Source organism: Pan troglodytes, chromosome 14, assembly GCF_028858775.2.
Source record: "Pan troglodytes isolate AG18354 chromosome 14, NHGRI_mPanTro3-v2.0_pri, whole genome shotgun sequence".
Lineage (NCBI taxonomy): Eukaryota > Metazoa > Chordata > Mammalia > Primates > Hominidae > Pan > Pan troglodytes.
In genome coordinates this window covers 105,015,342-105,034,335 of record NC_072412.2, presented here as the reverse complement: position 1 = coordinate 105,034,335, position 18,994 = coordinate 105,015,342, and the positions used below count along the sequence as shown (strand labels likewise).

General features: G+C 51.3%; 1 protein-coding gene and 1 long non-coding RNA gene across 5 annotated transcripts; one reads left to right on the top strand and one right to left on the bottom strand.

Annotated features, from left to right (window-relative positions):
• Positions 1-4,049: 4,049 nt before the first annotated feature.
• Positions 4,050-7,085, bottom strand: LOC134808153 (uncharacterized). 2 transcript variants are annotated; one of them, XR_010150546.1, is made up of 4 exons: positions 6,751-7,085; positions 6,466-6,574; positions 5,317-5,450; positions 4,050-4,544 (listed from the first exon to the last, which is right to left on the bottom strand). It is a non-coding gene; the product is annotated as an uncharacterized LOC134808153 (long non-coding RNA). The 2 variants fall into 2 exon arrangements; XR_010150545.1 differs by lacking the exon at positions 6,751-7,085 and having other exon boundaries at positions 4,291-4,544; positions 6,466-6,732.
• A 50-nt stretch (positions 7,086-7,135) lies between these two features.
• Positions 7,136-17,222, top strand: LOC134808152 (G-protein coupled receptor 183-like). 3 transcript variants are annotated; one of them, XM_063792290.1, is made up of 3 exons: positions 7,136-7,303; positions 11,713-12,114; positions 15,428-16,820. In XM_063792290.1, the coding sequence occupies exon 3, from the start codon at positions 15,792-15,794 to the stop codon at positions 16,122-16,124; it is 333 nt and encodes a 110-aa protein (XP_063648360.1). In that variant the 5' UTR covers positions 7,136-7,303; positions 11,713-12,114; positions 15,428-15,791; the 3' UTR covers positions 16,125-16,820. The 3 variants fall into 3 exon arrangements, with proteins under 3 accessions (XP_063648360.1, XP_063648361.1, XP_063648362.1); XM_063792292.1 differs by having other exon boundaries at positions 7,178-7,303; positions 11,713-11,880; positions 15,428-17,222; XM_063792291.1 differs by lacking the exon at positions 11,713-12,114 and having other exon boundaries at positions 15,428-16,786.
• The last annotated feature ends 1,772 nt before the right edge of the window (positions 17,223-18,994 follow it).

The window sequence follows — 18,994 nt, the reverse complement described above, 5'->3', positions numbered from 1 at the left end:
GAGCTCAGAAGTTTGAGACCTGCCTGGCCAACACGGCGTAACGCTGTCTCTACCAAAAAATACAAAATTTGCCAGGCATAGTGGCATGCACCTCTGGTCCCAGCTACTTGAGGGGCTGAGGTGAGAGAATCACTTGAGCCTTCGAGGTCAAGGCTGCAGTGAGCCATGTTCACGCCACTGTGCTCCAGCCTGGGTGACGGAGTGAGCCTGTCTCAAAAAAAAAAAAAAAAGAAAGAAAGTAAATAGAAAAAGAAAAAATAAAAGAGCATGAATGTGTAAGTGTTGGTACAGCCAAACAAATGAATAGTATATAACAATGAGAGTGAATGAACTGCGACTGTTACCAATGTAGATGAGTTCCACCTGTTGAGCTTGGCGCCTGATACCCCAAAACATGGCACCTTGGCAACTGATAAAACAAAGAAACGAGATGATCACGAGACCCTTCCCCCACCCTTCTATGTGACAGCTGGCCATAAAGGAATCCTCCGACCTACTTCACCAGAAAACAGATCATAAGATCCTCCTTCCAGGACCAGGCATGGTGGCTCACGCCTATGATCCTGTAAGCGCTTTGGGAGGCCAAGGTGGGAGGACTTGAGGTCAGGAGTTCGAGACCAGCCTGGCCAACATGGTGAAAACCCGTCTCTACTAAAAATACAAAAATTAGCTGGTCATGGTGGTGCACACCTGTCATCCCAGCTACTCAGGAGGCTGAGGCAGGAGAATTGCTTGAGCCCAGGAGGCAGAGGTTGCAGTGAGCTGAGATTGTGTCACTGCACTCCAGCCTGGGCAACAGAGTGAGACTCCATCTCAAAAAGAAAAAATGAAAAAGGAAATTGAAGAAACCTAAAGAAACAGAGAGACCTGTGACTTTTCTGTGCTTAGGTTAGATGAAGAGTGGATGGTTTTGGAAAAATAAGATTGGAGGAAGACAAGGGTCTGATCGAATGGGGAAACCCTGGGGGACTTAGCAAGGCTTGTTTGTTCAGACTCCTCCCTGTGACCCTGGTGCCTTCAGAGGTAAGGATGTTCCTTTCTTCTGGGTGTGTGGAGGGGAACTTTCAAACAAGGGTCTATAAGCTGCTTTGGGGGTGGGGAGGGGCATGGTGGGGGTAGGAGTGACCTTTCTTGCTCCTCGTGTTTTCTTAAATGCCAAGATGCCATGTTTTGGGCTAGCGTGGCCTGAACCCCATCATACTCCATGGGCCCTGACCCCTGCCATGGGAACTGTAGAAAGAAGAGTGTCTGCGTTCACCCAGTGCACACACTGGGTGCTGGCAACTGAGTCAGGCACTGGGGAAGGACAGCACCTCCATCCTGCTCGAAGAGCTTGGCCCTAACGAAGTCTGACCGGGTGAAGAGACTCTCATCTAATGTTACCGACTCCGCGCCTTTCAGGCTCTGAAGCTGTCCGCACAGTAGGATCACAGGTCGGGGATGGTCAGGACGGGGGATTGTGTTGAACCCAGGGATCTCCCCAGAAGTTGCTTTTCTGACTAAATAGCTCCTTGGGGCATTTTCTTGTGAAATTTTTGCCAACTGCTTGAACCACTCCTTCGGCATTTCCCTCCCGATCTTGGTTCGCTGATGTAAGGGACATGTGTCTTGTCCCCAAGCTCTGAAGTGAGGGTGGTTTTGTTTCTCTTGGATTATCACCTGGTGGCCAGCAGGGTGGCTTAAACATAAAAGGTGCTTAAATCACAATTTTTGACTAAAGGAGAGAAAGAAGAAATAATTCAATTAAATTGCAACTTCCTCTTGAAGGAAGAGTGCAGGGAGAAAAACACCACTGGTTTGAGACATTTGAGGGTTGTCTTACGTCACAGCATGTTGCATAGAAGTGGAAGGTACCCACGTCTGCTTTTTCCTAAAGAGCATTTGCTGTGGAGGTCTGAGGCTGATCTGGGTTGCAGTGACGTTGGTGGCTACCTGAGTGACCGCAGTGACTCAGCCCACCTCTCTGGGTCTCAGCATCCTCATCTGCAACCTGGCCGGATTAGACAGGAGCCTCGATCAGGTTCCTCTATGTGGTGACTCTATGAGGCCAAGGGAAGACATAGGGGTGGTGTCTCATCCCCAGCTGTCGTCCCCACGTTGAGTGCCATGTGGTTCCCAGTGACTTTTGGGTTTCTCAACTTTCCCCTCAACATTTAAGCTCCTTGCAGGCCATGGGTGTGCCTTCACACCCCCTCCCCAGTGACCAGCACAGGGAGCTAAGCAGATGCTTGATGTGTCCTGTGGGAAGAAGTCTCTGGATGATGTGGGAAGACAGGCTGTGGAGGGCAGGTTTGGAACAGTAACTACCACTGGCCCTGCATTCAGCAATCATTCAGCACGCACCCACCAGGCTGACCCCTGTGGAGGCCCTAGGAGTTGAAGATGATTGAGACTTTGTCACTTCCCTAAACAGCTCCCAGTCTGACAGACACTAGTCATTTATGGTGTACACTAATATAGAGACATTTGGGGACTAGAAGGGGAGCACCAAAATGAGATGCAGGGTGTGGGGCAGCCAAGGAAGACTGCCTGGAGGAGGGCTGAGTCTTGTGTGAGAAGGAGTTAAGCAGAGTTGATGAGGATTCATGGGGAGGGAAAATGCATTCTGGACAGAGAGAACAGCATATCCCAAGTCATGGAAATCGGATCCTGTCCTAAAGACCCTCAAAGGATTTTAGGTAGCGAATAACACAATCAGCTGTGCCTTTAGCAAACTCATTCTGCAATCCTCAGTGGGATGTAGAATATAAACTGGATTGGAGAATTAAGATCGGAGACCAGGAAGCAAGAAGCTGTGGCTGTCCTGGAGAGAGACGGTGAGGACTGGGCTGAGGCCACAGCCACGAGAATGCAGCAGAGGTGATGAATGAGGACCGAAAACTGGGGTGACGGCGGGGGCGGGCATGGCACGTGAGGAAGAGCAAGGTGGGGCGGGCAGGATGGCCGTGGGTAGGTGCTCTGTGGGGATGGGCGAATCCACACGAGTTTGGGGCTGGAGAGGACACATTTGTAGTGTGGTCCACACTGCTTGTGCTGCTCCCAGCACACGGCAGGATTCCACCTTTTTTTTTTTTTTGAGATGGAGTCTTGCTTTGTCACCCAGGCTGGAGTGCAGAGGCACCATCTCAGCTCACTGCAACCTCCGCCTCCCAGGTTCAAGTGATTCTCCTGCCTCAGCCTCCTGAGTAGCTGGGAGTACAGGCATGCACTACCAAGCCCGACTAATTTTTGTATTTTTAGTAGAGACGGGGTTTCACCATGTTGGCCAGGCTGGTCTCGAACTCCTGACCTCAGGTGATCCACCCGCCTCGGCCTCCCAAGGTGCTGGGATTATAGGCGTGAGCCACTGTGCCCCACCAGGATTCCACCTCTTGAGGTTAGGTGTGGCCACGTGACTTGTGTTGTTCAAGGAAATATGAGAGAAAGTGACAAGAAACCTCTGGGTGGGAGAGTAACGGTCCGGCACACCATTCCCTGTGCTCTCCCTCCCTCTGTGTCAGCAGCTGGAGGGGTTGGGCAGATTGTCTCATCCTCAAGCTTGACCTCTGGGAAACCTCCTCGGCCACCTGGGACCAGGAAGAGCCTCCTCCTGTGTGTTCCTTGGCACCCTGAAGTTGCTATCTCTGCGGTGTGCCTGTCACCCCATAGAGCTCTCACCTGTCTACCTGTCTACTTTGCTAGAAGGGAGGGTCTGTCAGTGCCGAAGCCCTAGGTGGTTCTGGGAGGTCAGCATAGTGTAGACACTTGGTGAGCACTACATGGGTGAGTGAGTGTGTTACTCCAGCGTCAGCAGTCCTGTCAATGATTAAATGTAAAAAAAGAGGAACAAGTACATCTGTGCCCACCCCACACTCCTTTTCCTCTTCATCATTAAAAAAGAAAGAAAAAGCAAAAACGGCAGCACCTGGACAGCTCAACCACACTGCTGCTCTGCCCACGTGTGGGGCTGAAGCAGCTCTGGGAACACAGACGTGCAAACCACAGAGATGCGATAGCAGTGCCAGCTCCGCTTTCCCGGGGCAGGCACAGAGCGAGGCAGAAATCAGTACCTTGTGAAGCCACTTCAAGGGTAGCAGCCGGTAGGTGGGCTCAGCCACAATTGCAGCGTCCGCAGCCCCTGCTCTACCTGTCCGCAGGAACACTGGCCCAAAGTCTCTGCGTCCTTCAGATCTGGGAGAGCCTACATTCGGCCACCTCCCCACTCCAGCCCCAGCTTCGACTGCCTTGTAACTGAACCCACCTGGAGGACCCGTATCTCCATGCAGTTGGCCTTGAACAAATCACTTAACTCCTCGAAGCCTCATTTTATTCATCTGTGAAATGGGGATAATGATGCCTCTTTGCGGATAAAGTGAGGTGTAAATAAGTAAAGCTAGGAGTGTCTGACACAGAGGAGGTCCTCAATCATGGGTGCCATCGTTGTCACTTTTCTTGCCATTGGTTTCCTGACCTGAGTGAACAGGAAGCCACTGTGCTCTGTTGACCCTTGTCCAGGGCCAGGTGGAAGAGGAGATGGACTGAGATGAAGGGGGCTGATGAAGCACCTGGAGGAGGAACCAGGGTAGTCAGTGGGTCAGGAAGTCACATGTCGGGCTCAGGGTGTGGAGTGCAGGGATGGAAGGCCACTGCATCTGAAGCGGAGGGGGTTTCAGGCAGCTGAGGCTCTAATCAAGTCTGATGGATAAGCTGGGAGGCTTTGGAAACATCCCATGCCTCAGTGTCCCCACTTAGAAGGCAAAATGGTTAGACTAGATTGAGGGTCCTTCACCTTTTCTTGAGCCACAACCCTTTCGGCTGAAGCCTGTGGCCCCCTTCCCAGAGTCCTGGTTTTTAAATGTATAAAGTAAAACACCTAAGATGAAAAGAAACCTTTCATATTAAAATATAGTGATCAAAATGTTTAAAAGTACTTTCTTTTTGAGATGGGGGGTCTCTCCCTGTCACCCAGGCTGGAATGCAGTGGTACAGTCACAGCTCACTGCAGCCTTGACCTCCCAAGCTCAAGTGATCCTCCCACCTCAGCCTCCAGAGTAGCTGGGACTACAGGCATGCACCACCATACCTGTCTAATTTTTTAATTTTTGTAGACAAACTCTCGCTATGTTGCCCAGGCTAGTTTCGAACTCCTGGATTCAAGCAATCCTTCTGCCTCAGCCTCCCAAAGTGTTGGGATTATAGGCATGAGCTAGCACGCCTGGCCAAAGAAAAGCAGATTTTTTATATAATGTCCTACACACTTCTTTATTCACTACTGACATGTCTAATAGTGACTGTAATTTCAAGGTAGTGACGAGCATAAATAACGCCTTAAGGTACCTGCATCACCTGCACTGGGCGATGAAAAGACTTGCTGTGGTTTCTAACAAACAGCACCTGAGTCTCAGGCACTCTCCCGCCACTGTGGCTGGCCACCCGTGTCCACAACGGAAACATCACATTTCAGCTGGAGCCTAATGGAAACAAAGATGGCATCATTTTCCCATCCAGCCTCACAGCCCCCCTGAATTCTGGCCCCCACCACGGGCTGGATAATCTCTTCCACCCCAGCAGATGATTTATATAAGAGCCTGCTGCCGTTTCTACCCCATGGAACTCAGCTGGCTGAAAGGAAATGTCTCTGCCCAGGAAACAATTAGACAATAACCCAAGACAATGTGACATTCAGTGCGTGGCCTCAGCGATAAACACAGAAGGAAGGACCCGCAAGAGTGGTGGGGGGATCCGCGGAACTTGGGGCAGGGTCTGGTTCTGTCAGGTTCGCTGGGCCTGTGGGGGCTGCAGCTCCCGCTTAGACAAGGTCCCTGATGGGCAACAGAGATGATAACTTGGCACGGGGCGGGGCAGACCCCAGGCCCTCCTGTGTGTGGGATGCAGCCCTCCATCACTTGTACACAGTCAACTTAGAGCCCGTGGCTGCGCCCAGCTGTGCCTCAGTAAATGCTTATTGAGTGAATCAGGAATAAACCCCGTGTGGGTGGTATTCTATAATTTCTTGCCCTTTTGTGGGGGCCTTCTAGGTCTCTTTTTTTTTTTTTTTTTTTTTAACATTTAATCCTAAATGTCGTGAGGACGCCCAGGACGTTTCTCCTGGGGCTTGTGGTCTGTGGGCAAGTCAGGCACCTTTGGAAACTGCCTCAGCTCTTCCTTCTGGGGGTGGCGGGAGGGGAAGTTTATGGTAAAGGTGTATGATAAGATAGGACCTTTTCATCTAAGTTATCTCCAACAGGCCTGGAGTTTTGGGGGCATATTTGAAGGCCCGATTTACATATGGGGAAAATTGGGTCCCATAGCCTCCGTCAACGGGAGGCCAGGTAGGGGAGTGTGTTGACCACATTCTAGACTAGGGGAAGCCGGGACACAGTGGACTAGGGGCAGCTGTTCCCCTGGGCTGGACAGCTGGCTGCTGGCTGGGGTGGGCTTCACGCTGGGTTCACAGGCAGCCTCAGAAAGAACAGGCACACTTACCGTGTCAATGACGACAATGACGTAGTGAGGGCCGCATAGTCTTAATCAAAGGAGCTGCTCGATGCCTCATTTATTAGCCAGTGATGTGGCAGGGAAAACCATTCTTGCCCTTTGAAATGAGAGGAGAAAAAGAGCGGTGGCCCGGTGGCCTCAGCCTGCAGCCTTTCCCTGCTGGGGAGGGGTGGGTTTAACCTGCAGTCCCGCTGCCCAGCCCCCGCTAACTGCTGCTCTTGGAGCGCTGCCTGCCTGGGCTGCAAATGCACCTTTCAGGCCCCATTAAGTCACCTTGCCTGGGTCACAAAACCCAGGAAATCCAGCGCCAGGGCGGTCTCCCCTCCACCTTCACACACGGAGCTGAGAGTGTCTGGGTCCCCAGGGGGCATTTCTTGCTTTCCCTTGCTCGCTGCCCCAGTGTGGGGAGAATGGTGGCTGCTTTTGAATTTCCTGACTCTGGTGGCTTCACTGTCACATCTATGGTCTGAATCCCAGCCTGAGGGGTGTGCAGGGAAATGGAGCTGAAAGGAAATTGGCCTCCTGGGGTGACTTTCCTCCTCCTCTCTTCTCTAGGGGATGGTGGGGGCTGTGTGCAGGCATCCTGTGGCGGGGAGATCACCTTGACTGATACCCTGGGTGTTTTTTTTCTCTCTCTCTCTTTTTTTTTTTTCAGCAGGGGTGTAAAGGGAGGAAGAGTGTCGAGTTTCATGCCATGAACAGATTCCATTTCTGCAGAGGACAGCGTGCAGGGGACACCCTTCGAGGCTTTGGAGCCACCTAGGAAGCAGGCTGGCTGCTGCACAGGCCTCTGCTGGCCTCCTTGCACATGTCCTTGGTGGGTGAGGTAAGCGGGCCAGGGGGTCTTCCCATGGGCTCCAGGAAAACGGCTCAGATTGCAGCTGCTCTGCCCCCATGGCCTGGTGGGCTGCAGCTCACTCTGCTTCCACCCGTCATCGGTGTAGAGCACACCCTAACCTACGCGGGGTGTAGAGCACGCCCTAACCTACGCGGGGTGTAGAGCACGCCCTAACCTACGCGGGGTGTAGAGCACGCCCTAACCTACGCGGGGTGTAGAGCACGCCCTAACCTACGCGGGGTGTAGAGCACACTCTAACCTGCGTGGACGCTCCAGGATCCCGGCCACTGCTGTCAGGCCAGAAGGAGCAGAGGCCAGCGTCAGCCTCCAGCCACCGATAGGACCAGGCTACCTTTGCTGTGTCACCCCCTGGGGGAGAATTTTAGAACACTTCTGGAAGCGCTTTTGGTAATTCTCCCCCTTCATGACTGCACTGATTGATCATCTCTGAGCAGAGGCGCGCCTGGCACGCTGCAATCAGCACTGTGAGCCTCAGAAGGCAAAGGACCTTGTAAGAGGGTAGCTTCAGATAAAGGCACAAATGACTGATGTTAGGTCCTTTCCTGAGAGCAGATGGGATGGGGGAAGGGTGGGGTGCTTGTGCTTGTGGGGAGAGACCCCATGGGGTGGAGACGCAGAACACGGGGTGCAGAGGAGCTCACCTTTGGGCAGGTGTGGGGCCACAGCCCGCGCAGCACAGTCCGGGAGCTGTCAGTGCCCTGCGTCCTCATGTCTTCACCGACATCAATGAGCAAAGGAATGGGATGGACCAGCAGGAGGACAGGTAGCTAGGATTAAGGTGTGAGGCTTAGCGGCTTGGCCTCTCTCGATGGCTCCTGCTTTGGGTCTATGTGGCTGTCCAACCCTGCTGACCTCCCCAGACTCACAGCAGTGGTGACAGCACCTGCCACCCCCTCCTTGGGGTATGGATGTGACTTTTTTGCGGCTTCCAGCAGGGTCCAGCATCCTGGGCACTTGTTTTGTGCCAAATACCAAGAAAAGGAAGAAGACGAGGCCAGCCCCTCGAGGGCTAAGGGTTTGCTGAGCGTGCAGAGGCGTGAAAGAGGCCTGTGAGTCACTGCGGAGGCTCAGTCCCCACCAAGTACCAAGCAAGCGCCAAGGGTGGAGGGGCTCACAGATGCTGCTGAGCCAGGGAGGCTTCAGAGAGGAGGTAGCCCTTAGCTGGGCCTCGAGGCTAGTGCGGTGTCCTGGCAGCAAAGGGGGCACGAGGCACCCCGGCTGAGGCAGGGAGCCACAGCACGCGGTGAACCCTGAGGCTGGAACTCCTGAGGGCCAGGCAGAGCTGAGGCTGGGGGAGATGTGCCCTGGGGAAGAGGCCCCTGAAAAATCGGGAAGGGGGGCCCATTGCCAAGGGTTGGGGGTGCGTCAGGAGCCAGTCCCATCCCTTTGCCCTGTGAGGCCTGAACAAATTAAAAAATGAACACACAACTTTCCAAAGGCACCAGATAGCGGCTCTGTGCCTGGTCAAGTCGGTTCTAGAAGGTGAGGGGACCTGTGGTTCGCACCACCTGAGCTACCCTAGGTCGGCGCAGGCCTCAGGCCCCTTCCCCACAGCCTCCCACCTTGCTCGGCCACCAAGTTGTTCAGGAAATAAAGGGAGGAGGAAGAGGAACCTTCTCTCATGGTTGGGAGCTGGTGAAACTCACGAGAGGGCCTTGGAGTCTGTGTGCTCTTCCAAAGAGGGGTCACTTCAGTGCGGGCTGGTTGGCCTGCCCCACCCCTCGGGCTCCCAGGTCACGTCTCCACAGAGTGAGTTTGAGTGTGTGAGCAAGTGTGTGGGAGGCGTCAGTGTGTGTGAGTGAATATGCGTGAGTGGGTGTGCAAGTGTGTGCACATGTTTGAATGTGTGTGTTGGTGTGTAAAGTGGGTGAGTGTGCATGTATGTGAGTGAATGTGAGTGTGTGTGAATGGGTGTGTGTGGGTGGAGTGCATGTGCATGGGCGTGAGTGGGTGTGTGTATAGTGCGTATATATGTGTGCATGTTTGTGAATAAGTGTGTGTCATGTGTGCATATGTGGGGTGTGTATGGAGTGTGTGTGTCTGGGTGTGAGTGTGTGAATATATAGTGTATGTGCACACCTGTGAGGATGGGTGTGTGTAGTGTGTGTGCACGTGTGAGTGGGTATGTGTGAATGAGTTGATGTCTGTGCATGAGCATGTGTGTGAGTGTGAGCGAGTGGAAATGTTATGTATGCAAGTGCAGGTGTTAGTATGCACGTGTGAGTATATGAGTGGGTGTGCAAGTATGTGAGTGGAGTGTGAGTAGGTGTGTGCACATGTGTGCATGGTGAGTACAAGTGTGTGAATGGGTATGTGTGCACATGTGTGAATGTGTGCATATGTGTATGGGTGGGGAAGTGTGCATGTGTGAGTGGGTGTGTGTGCACATCTGTGGGTGTGTTTTCACACGTGTGAATGGGTGTGTGAGTGCATGTGTGTGTGGGTGTGTAGGGTGAATGCATGTGAGTGGGTGTGTAGGGTGTGTGCATGTGTGTGAGTGGGTATGTAGGGTGTATGCATGTGTGTGAGTGGGTGTGTAGGGTGAGTGTGTGCATGTGTGTGAGTGGTTGTGCATGTGTGTAGAGTGAGTGGGTGTGAGTGTGCATGTGTTTGGGTATGTAGGGTGAGTGGGTGTGCATGTGCACGTATGTGTGTAAATGGGTATGTGTGTGCACGTGTGTGAGTGGGTGTGGGTGTTATTAAAGAAAACTGGAGCCGACAGCAGTTGGAGCGGTGGACGCAGATCTTGCTCAGGAACTCTTGCAATTGGAGAAAAGTCCTCAGGACAGAGCGGGGCTCCATTCCCAAAAGGACGAGGAAAATAGGGCTCATCCCCAAGGAGCAGAGTTGGGGGATGGGAAATTACTGAAAGGAAACATGAGGGTTCTTGTTAAGATGACCTAAGCCGATTCCTGATGAAAGCCAGGGTGATCTCATGTCGAGGGCGGGGGTAAGGAATTTGACCAGATAAGAGAGGTGACCAGAGATCAAGGCTGGGTGGTTCCGTATGGACGCCCAAAGTTGGGAAAGCCCAAAGAAGAAGGCTTAGGGAAGCCTTACTAAAGTTTGGTCAAAAAGAATGGTGTGTGTGTGTGTGTGTGTGTGTGTGTGTGTGTGTGTGTGTGTGTGTGTGTAGGCAGTGCAGTTTGGGGTTTGGGGCTGGCCCAGACAGAGGAGATGGCAGGCCTGTGCCCAGCGTCCCTCACCGGCCCCTCCCCTGTAAGCTGGGCTGCTTTGGTCCTGGGAAATCGCTTCCCCTGGCTGCTTTCCCAGGGCAGGCAGGAGCCACCTGGGGGCTGTCCTTGACTCTTGAGCTAGGCCAAGTGCTCCGAGATCTTGCCATTCCTTCCGTTTGTTCTCTGCACTCTCCTTCCCTGGGAGCAGCTCATGAACTGAAGGTGGGACAGGGCAGAGGTGGCTTCTCTCACCAACTCCAGGACATGTCTGTTTACTTAGTTAAGGGGTTAGAATGCTAGAAAAACAACTCTTGCTTGAGTGTAATCTGTAAAAGAAAGAACAATATAAAACAAAGTAGCAAAAGGATCATTGCGTGGGTTTTTACATATTTCTTACTGTGTTGCCATTTTATCAGGGCCAAACTCAGAAGAAAGCAAAGCCTCAACAGCTCTAGCCGCAGCTTTGCTTTAGCGATGTTTCCCCTGCACGTCTTCTCTTCTCAAACAGGTCCTAACACTCTACCGCAGGCAGTAGGAGACCATGCTTTTGCATCTTCCAAATGCAACCAGTAGCTGGCACAGCACTTGGGGAATTCTTGATAAAGTTAAAAATATGTATAAATTCAATTTTCAGAGTGCATGACTATCTCTACCTCTGTCGATATATCATCTCTATCTTCACCTATCTTTATCTATCCACCCACCCATCTATCTCTCTATTCATCTATCCATTATCTAATCTATCACCTCTATATCCATCTGACATTATCTGTCTATCTATCTATCTATCTATCTAATCTATGAATTCATTAATCCTCTATCCCTCTATTCATCTATCCATTATGTAATCTATCATCTCTATATCTCTCTATCATCTATCTACTTATCATCTATCTATCCAATCTATCTCTCTATCCATCCATCCTCTGTCCCTCTATTCATCTATTATCTCTATATCCATCCATCTATCAGCCACCTGGCATCTCTAGCATCCCTATCATCTCTATATCTAAGTAATCTGTCATATCTGTCCACCTGCCTATCTAATCTAGCATCTCTGTCTCTATCTATTCATCCATCTATGCATCCATCCATCCACCCATCCTGAGGTTCAAAGGGCTTTCTGGTGCTCCTCTCTCTGCCTTTCAGCCTTGCTTCCCTTCCTTTCCATTTGAACAGAAGCTCCTTCTCTATTTGCAGAGATGAGACAGAGATGTCTATACCTGGGTTGACATGAGGCACAATCTACAGCAGGATCCCCACCAGCCAGCCTCAAATTGTTCAGGAGGGGACAGCTATGTCCTGAATCAAGGGAGGTTTAGAGGATCATGGACCTGGTGCCCTTCAAGTCAGCATCTGACTGCAGAAGTAAGCCATTCAGAACCTGGATCTCGGTGCTGGCTGCATGAGCTACAGTGGTCCTTGGGCGAGCTGTACACCCTCTGTACACTTTGGTGCCTATGTGTGCAACATGTAGACCATCACGTGACCCCAACCTGCTGTGCACAGAGCACTGCATAGACCCACTCCCACTCTTCTTTTTGTCACAGTTTGGAAATTAAGGCTTAAAGGATGATCAGAATGCAGCTGAGAGAAATGGAGGTGGGTAAAAAGAAGGCAAGGCTAGGTTACTTAGCAGACTGGGAAAAATGCATTTGAAATAGGAAAATATGTACACGTTTTCAACAAACAACCCAATAGAAAAAGGGGCATACAATTTGTACAGGCATACAGAAAGATTACCACATGGCCAATAAACATGTGAAAAGGTGCCCAGCATCAGTAGTGATCAGGGAACTGCTGTTAAAACCACAACCCACCAAAACAGCTAACCTGAAAAAGACTGACAACACCAAGTGGTGGTGAGGAAGAGGAGCCACGGGAGCGCCCCCACACTGCTGGAACGATTAAGAACAGCTACTTTGACCAACTGTTTGCCAGGACCTACTAAAAGTAGAAACATGCAGAGCCTGTGACCCAGCAGTTCCACTCCCAGCTGTATGCTCAGCAACATGTAGACAAGTTTCACCAAACACATAAAGAACACAAAGAGCAGGACTGTGTGTAATTATCCCGACTGGCAGCAACTGCACCACACAGCAACAGTAGAACGGATAAATAAATGGTGGTGCTCTGTGCTCTTCTAGTTACCATGGCTGTGTAAAACATGTCTTTGTCAGTAAGCTTTTTGTTGAAGTGCAACATACTGTTCTAGTTACTGTGGCTGTGTAACAAATTACCCCAAAACAGCAACTGGAAACATAGTTTTATCATGTTTGTGGATTCTGTGGGTCAGGATATTGAAGAGGGCACAGTGGGAATGACTTTTCTCTGCTCTCTGACCTTGGAAGTCTCCGCTGAGAAGGATCAACAGCTGGGGGTAACTCTGAGGCACGGGTTGGGGCCTCCTGGAAGCGACTTTGCTCCTGTGTGTGGCTGTTGAAGCTGACTGCTGGCTGGAACCTCGGCTGGGGCTGTCCACTGGAGCATCTGCCTATGGCTTCTCCCAGCATGCCAGCCTCAGGGTAATCAGACTTCTGATACAACAGCTTGAGGCGCTGAAAGAGAGTGTCCCAGCAAACAGGACAGAAGCTGCATGTGTTAACCACGTCTTTTATTTTCTGTATTCTGATGCTTTAACATTTGGGGACCTTGCTGACTGTGGAGGGACTGCCCCTTCCCAGGTTAGCCAATTCCTAGAGACAGTAAACAACTCACCCATGAACATGCTCTTCAGTTCTTCAAATGCAAATACAATGGAATGCCATTCAGCAATGAGAATGAGCAAACTACAACTACACCCAACAATGCAGGTGATGCTCACAAACTAACATTGAGCCCAAGAAGCGAAACACATAAGATCGTATAGCATGGTTTCATTTATTTAAGGGTCAAAAGCATGCAAAACTGAGTTGTGATTTTAGAAGTTAGGAGAGGGGCCACGCTTGAGTGAAGGTGGAGGTTGGGAGGGCAGAGGAGAGTTTCTGGGAGGCTGTGAGGTTGTGCTTCCTAATCTGGGTGCCGATCACATGGGTGAGTTCACTTTGTGAAAATTGACAAGCTGTGCTTTTATGATCTGCACCCATTTTTCTATGTGTGTGTTATGGTTTAAAAAATGGCTGTAGGCCAGGTGCGGTGACTCATGCCGGTGATCCCAGCAATTTAGCAGGCCGAAGTGGGCAGATCACCTAAGGTCAGGAGTTCAAGACCAGCCTGACCAACATGGGGAAACCCCCGTCTCCACTAAAAATACAAAAATTAGCCAGGAATGGTGGTGCGTGCCTGTAATCCCAGCTACCCGGGAGGCTGAGGCAGGAGAATCACTTGAACCTGGGAGGCAGAGGCTGCAGTGAGCCAAGATCTCATCACCACTGCACTCCAGCCTGGGCGACAGAGTGAAACTCCATCTCAAAAGCAAAAAAAAAAAAAAAAAAAAAAAAAAGGCTCCAAATTCTTCTACTTTTCTCCCATGGAGAACTGGAGGCTATTCTCCCCCCATGCCCCTGTACTATCTTGATTCTAGATGAGCTTGTGACTTGCTTGTAAGTGATAGAAGGCACTGGAAGTGATGATATGACACTTCAGGACTAGGTTAGAAAAGGTGAGGCAGTGTTTTAGAATAGAGTGTATTAATAGAAAATCTGGGGTCCGGTACTGTGGCTCACACCTATAATCCCAGGACTTTGGGAGGCCGAGGCACGTGAATCACTTGAGGTCAGGAGTCATGGTGAAACCGCATCTCTACTACTTAGGAGGCTGAGGCATGAGAATTGCTTGAACCGAGGAGGTGGAGGTTACAGTGAGCCAGGATCACTCCACTGCACTCCAGCCTGGGCAACAGAGCAAGACTTTGTCTCAAAAAAAGAAAAAGAAAAGCCGAGGTTCAAGAAGGCCAACAGGTCAGCAGATAACTGCCATTGAAGGACAGTTTGCTACTCACAGATCCCAAGAGGAGAGGGCACGCCCCATCACGCAGGGCCACTGGGGAGACATAGGGTTGGTCAGAAGGTGAAGGGAGCAGGGAAAAATGTGGGCAAGAGTGGTTTTAGGGTACACAGGCTTAAGATTGGGTGGTTTGAATCATTTCAGCAAGCTCTGAGACATGGGGACTGTCCCCAGTTGTGTGGTACCTGGCCCTGGGGTGGTTAGGGCAGGTGATAGTGTCCTGGTGTGTGACAGCTGTAAATGGAGCCCGTGGAAGCTGAGGACTCTGGATTGGTAGGTTTGCATTTGAAGAACTGAAGAGCGTGTTCATGGGTGAGTTGTTCACTGTCTCTAGGAATTGGCTAACCCGGGAAGGGGCAGTCCCTCCACAGTCAGCAAGGTCCCCAAATGTTAAAGCATCAGAATACAGAAAATAAAAGATGTGGTTAACACATGCAGCTTCTGTCCTGTTTGCTGGGACACTCTCTTTCAGTGCCTCGAGCTGTCATATCAAAAGTCTGATTACCCTGAGGCTGGCATGCTGGGAGAAGCCATAGGCAGATGCTCCAGTGGACAGCCCCAGCCGAGGTTCCAGCCAGCAGTCAGCTTCAACAGCCACACACGGGAGCAAAGTCGCTTCCAGGAGGCCCCAACCCGTGCCCCAGAGTAACCCCCAGCTGTTGATCCTTTTCAGCAGAGACCTCCAAGACTAGAGAGCAGAGAAAAACCATTCCCACTGTGCCCTCTTCAATATCCTGACCCACAGAATCCACAAACATGATAAAACTGTTTCCAGTTGCCGTTTTGGGGTAATTTGTTACACAGCCACAGTAACTAGAACAGTATGTTGCACTTCAACAAAAAGCTTACTGAAAAAGACATGTTTTATTATACTTGTGCATGTTGCCTCAGCAAAACTATTCATTATTACAATTCCAGAGGCACAACCCCACAGATACAGTGTTTTTTTTTTTTCTTTTTTCCTCCCCAGGCACCCAGGTGAGATGGCTTCCGACACTGCTGGCATGAGTAGCCTTCCCGGCAATGCCATCTCCTGCCGTCCTCACCTCCTGGCCCCAGTGACCCGCATGACGCTCTCTGTTCTACACAGCCCTCCTGGTCTTCAGTGCCCTGGGAAACATCCTTGCCCTTTGCCTTACCTGTCAAAAGGGCAGGAAGATCAACTGCACAGGCGTCTACCTGGTGCACCTGGCCGTGTCTGACCTGCTGTTCACCGTGGCCTTACCGGGAAGGGTGGTGTGTTATGTGCTGGGCTCCAGCTGGCCTTTCGGCAAGGGGCTCTGCAGGCTGACGGCGTTTGTGCTCTACACCGACACCTACCGGGGGTCTACCTCATGGCCTGCGTGAGCGTGGACCATTACCCAGCTGTGGTCTGTGCCCACTGGGGCCCGCGGCTCCGCACGGCTGGCCGCGCCAGGCTGGTCTGCGTGGCCATCTGGACCTTGGTGCTGCTGCAGACAATGCCCTTGCTCTTGATGCCCATGACCAAGCCGCTGGTGGGCAAGCTGGCCTGCATGCAGTACAGCAGCATGGAGCCGGTCCTCGGGCTGCCCCTCATGGTCCTGGTGGCCTGTGCCATTGGCTTCTGTGGGCCAGTGGGGATCATCCTGTCCTGCTATATGAAGATCACCTGGAAGCTGTGCAGGACAGCTGGGAGAACCCAGTGACCAGCGGGAAAGGACACCACCGGCGGGGCAGCCCGGGAGGACCCAGTGACCAGCAGGAAAGGACGCCACCGGCGGGGCAGTCCAGGAGGACCCAGTGACCAGCGGGAAAGGACACCACCGGCGGGACAGCCCGGGAGGACCCAGTGACCAGTGGGAAAGGACGCCACCGGCGGGACAGCCCAGGAGGACCCAGTGACCAGCAGGAAAGGACGCCACTGGCGAGGCTGCCTGCTTACACTGCTGATGCTGGTGGCCGTGGTGGTCTGCTTCAGCCCCTACCACCTCAACATCAAGCAGTTCATGGCGAGAGGGATGCTCCACCTGCCATCCTGCGCCGAGTGGAGGGCTTTCTAACTGTCTCTTCAGGCCACCGTGGCCCTCATGAACATGAACTGTGGCATTACCCCATCATTTACTTCTTTGCATCCACCCATTACAGGAAATGGCTCCTGGGCATTTTAAAGCTCAAAGGGTCTTCCTCCTCCTCCTCCTCCGCCCCAGGAAAAGCTTCTTCAGAAACACCAAGTGTCACCCAGGCCAGAGGTTCTATGTCCTTAGCGGAGCACATGGTCTAACGTGTCATTTGCTTTATGACTGTATCTAGGGAGGGGTCCAGCGTTGGGGTATTGAAGTTGATACAATTTGGGCAAAAGGTTTTTTAAGGAAAAGAATACAGAATAAGAAATACAAAATTAGGCTGGGCCCGGTGGCTCACGCCTGTAATCCCAGCACTTTGGGAGGCCGAGGTGGGCGGATCACCTGAGGTCAGGAGTTCGAGAGCAGCCTGGCCAACATGGTGAAACCCCATCTCTACTAAAGTACAAAAATTAGCCAGGTGCGATGGTGGGCACCTGTAATCCCAGCTACTCAGGAGGCTGAGGCAGCAAAATCACTTGAACTCGGGAGGCAGAGGTTGCAGTGAGCCGAGATCGCACCACTGCACTCCAGCCTGGGCGACAAGAGCAAGACTCCATCTCAAAAAGAAAGAAAGAAAGAAAGAAATACAAAATTAGAGACAGGGTCTTTGAAGGGACAGTGTAAGGATGGAGCCCTGAAGTTTGGACTTCAGTATCCTGACAAACACAGCTCTAATATCTCTTAGTAAATGGTAGTGGAGTTCCTTCGCCCCTAAAGGGGTGTGCAGTGTTTTTTTCCAGGAAAAGTCTATTTTCATGGTAAATGCAGAAGAGCCTGAAAGAAGTGGCTGAGCACTAGATCAGCAATTTAGAAGATGCTTCCCGTTTGGGGGATGAAATGCTTTAAAGAGCAAGAACACTTACTTCCCTTTCTCTTCCAAAGAAACTTCCCAATTCTTAGCGTTAACATTTACTAAAATGTCAAGGTTTTTCTGAAAAACTTGGAAAACACAGGGAGGATGCACAGCCAGGCGCTGAGCTGATGCCTCTGCAGAGGGTCGGGAGGGGCTGTGCCAAGTGGGGAAGGGACTTCGTGTGCTTTTGTGTGGTGGTTTGGATCTTGTGCAATGTGAAAGCATTCATGGATGCACGTGTCATTGGGAAGAACAGGGGAAAGGAAACAGTCAGAAAAGCAGGCACTTTTTTTTTTCATTTGTTTAGTGTCAGAAAGGCTGTATCCATTTAAATGCTGCTTACATTAGATCGAAACAAACCTTTGCAAGACCGAACTTTGAAAGAAGTTTCATTGCAAGTTCTTCAGACTTACTGAGGCAGTTTTTTTTCTTTTTTTTCTTTCTCTTTTTTTTTTAGATAGAGTCTCGCCCTGTCACCCAGGCTGGAGTGCAATGGCACAATCTCGCCTCACTGCAACCTCCACCTCCCCGGTTCAAGCGATTCTCCTGCCTCAGCCTCCAGAGTAGCTGGGATTACAGGCACATGCCACCATGCCCAGTTAATTTTTTGTATTTTTAGTAGAGATGGGGTTTCACCTTGTTGGCCAAGCTTGTCTCGAACTCCTGACCTCCTGATATACCCGCCTCGGCCTCCCAAAGTGCTGGGATTACAGGCGTGAGCCACCGCGCCCGGCCAAGTCTGATGCCATTTATGGAGCATTTTGACGTGGGTGATTTTGTGTTTTGTGAAGCATTAGGTTGGTGCAAAACTGCTGTTCTGCCGTGACTTGTGCACCAACCTAATAGAATGTGTGCTTTCCTGCCAAGTGCATGTTCCTGATGACAGTCCCTGGCCTTTCCCTCTGCCCCCACCGTCCCCCCCCACTCCGGCGGTTCAGACAGGAATAAGTGTGGAGTCCTGCCTCAAGCCCTCCCCAGTCGCTGTCCCCCAGAGACCCTCTTCTCTCCTGATGCTTCTTGCATCTTCCAATTTCCGGCTACGTTTTGGACATTTGACTCTCTTCAAGGCAGAACTTCACATACACTTTCTTGAGTGGGGAATGTCTCATCCTGTGTTATTGTGATACAATAAGAAATACGTATTTGGTCTTTCCCCTAGTTCCTGGCATAGAGCTCCTAAAACCTTGGAATTTTCCAAGAGACAGGGGTGAGAGGGCATCTTTCGTTCTTCATCATGAGCCCTTTTCCATCACACTTGAGTTTATGCCAATGAGGCGACTCTTGCCTGGACCCAGAAGATAAGGTTGGTTGCTGAAGGAACCACCATATGGTTAGAGGGTTGGAACTTTCAGCCCCATCCCCTAGCTCCTGGGGAAAGGAGACAGGCTGAAGATTGAGTCCAATCACCAATGATTTAATCAATCACGTCTCTGTAATGGACCCTCCATAAAACCCCGAAGTGATGGAGTTCTAGAAGCTTCTGGTGGTGAACTCCACATGCCTGGAGGATGGTACATGTCAAACTCCGTGGGAACAGAAGCGCCTGAAATCAGGCCCTTTCCCAACCTAGGCACCTCTTCATCGGGATGCTTGTCTATAT

Bases quoted from the DNA above. Each gene is read 5' to 3' on its own strand.
- LOC134808152 (XM_063792292.1), top strand. From the start codon at position 15,792: ATGGCCTGCGTGAGCGTGGACCATTACCCAGCTGTGGTCTGTGCCCAC.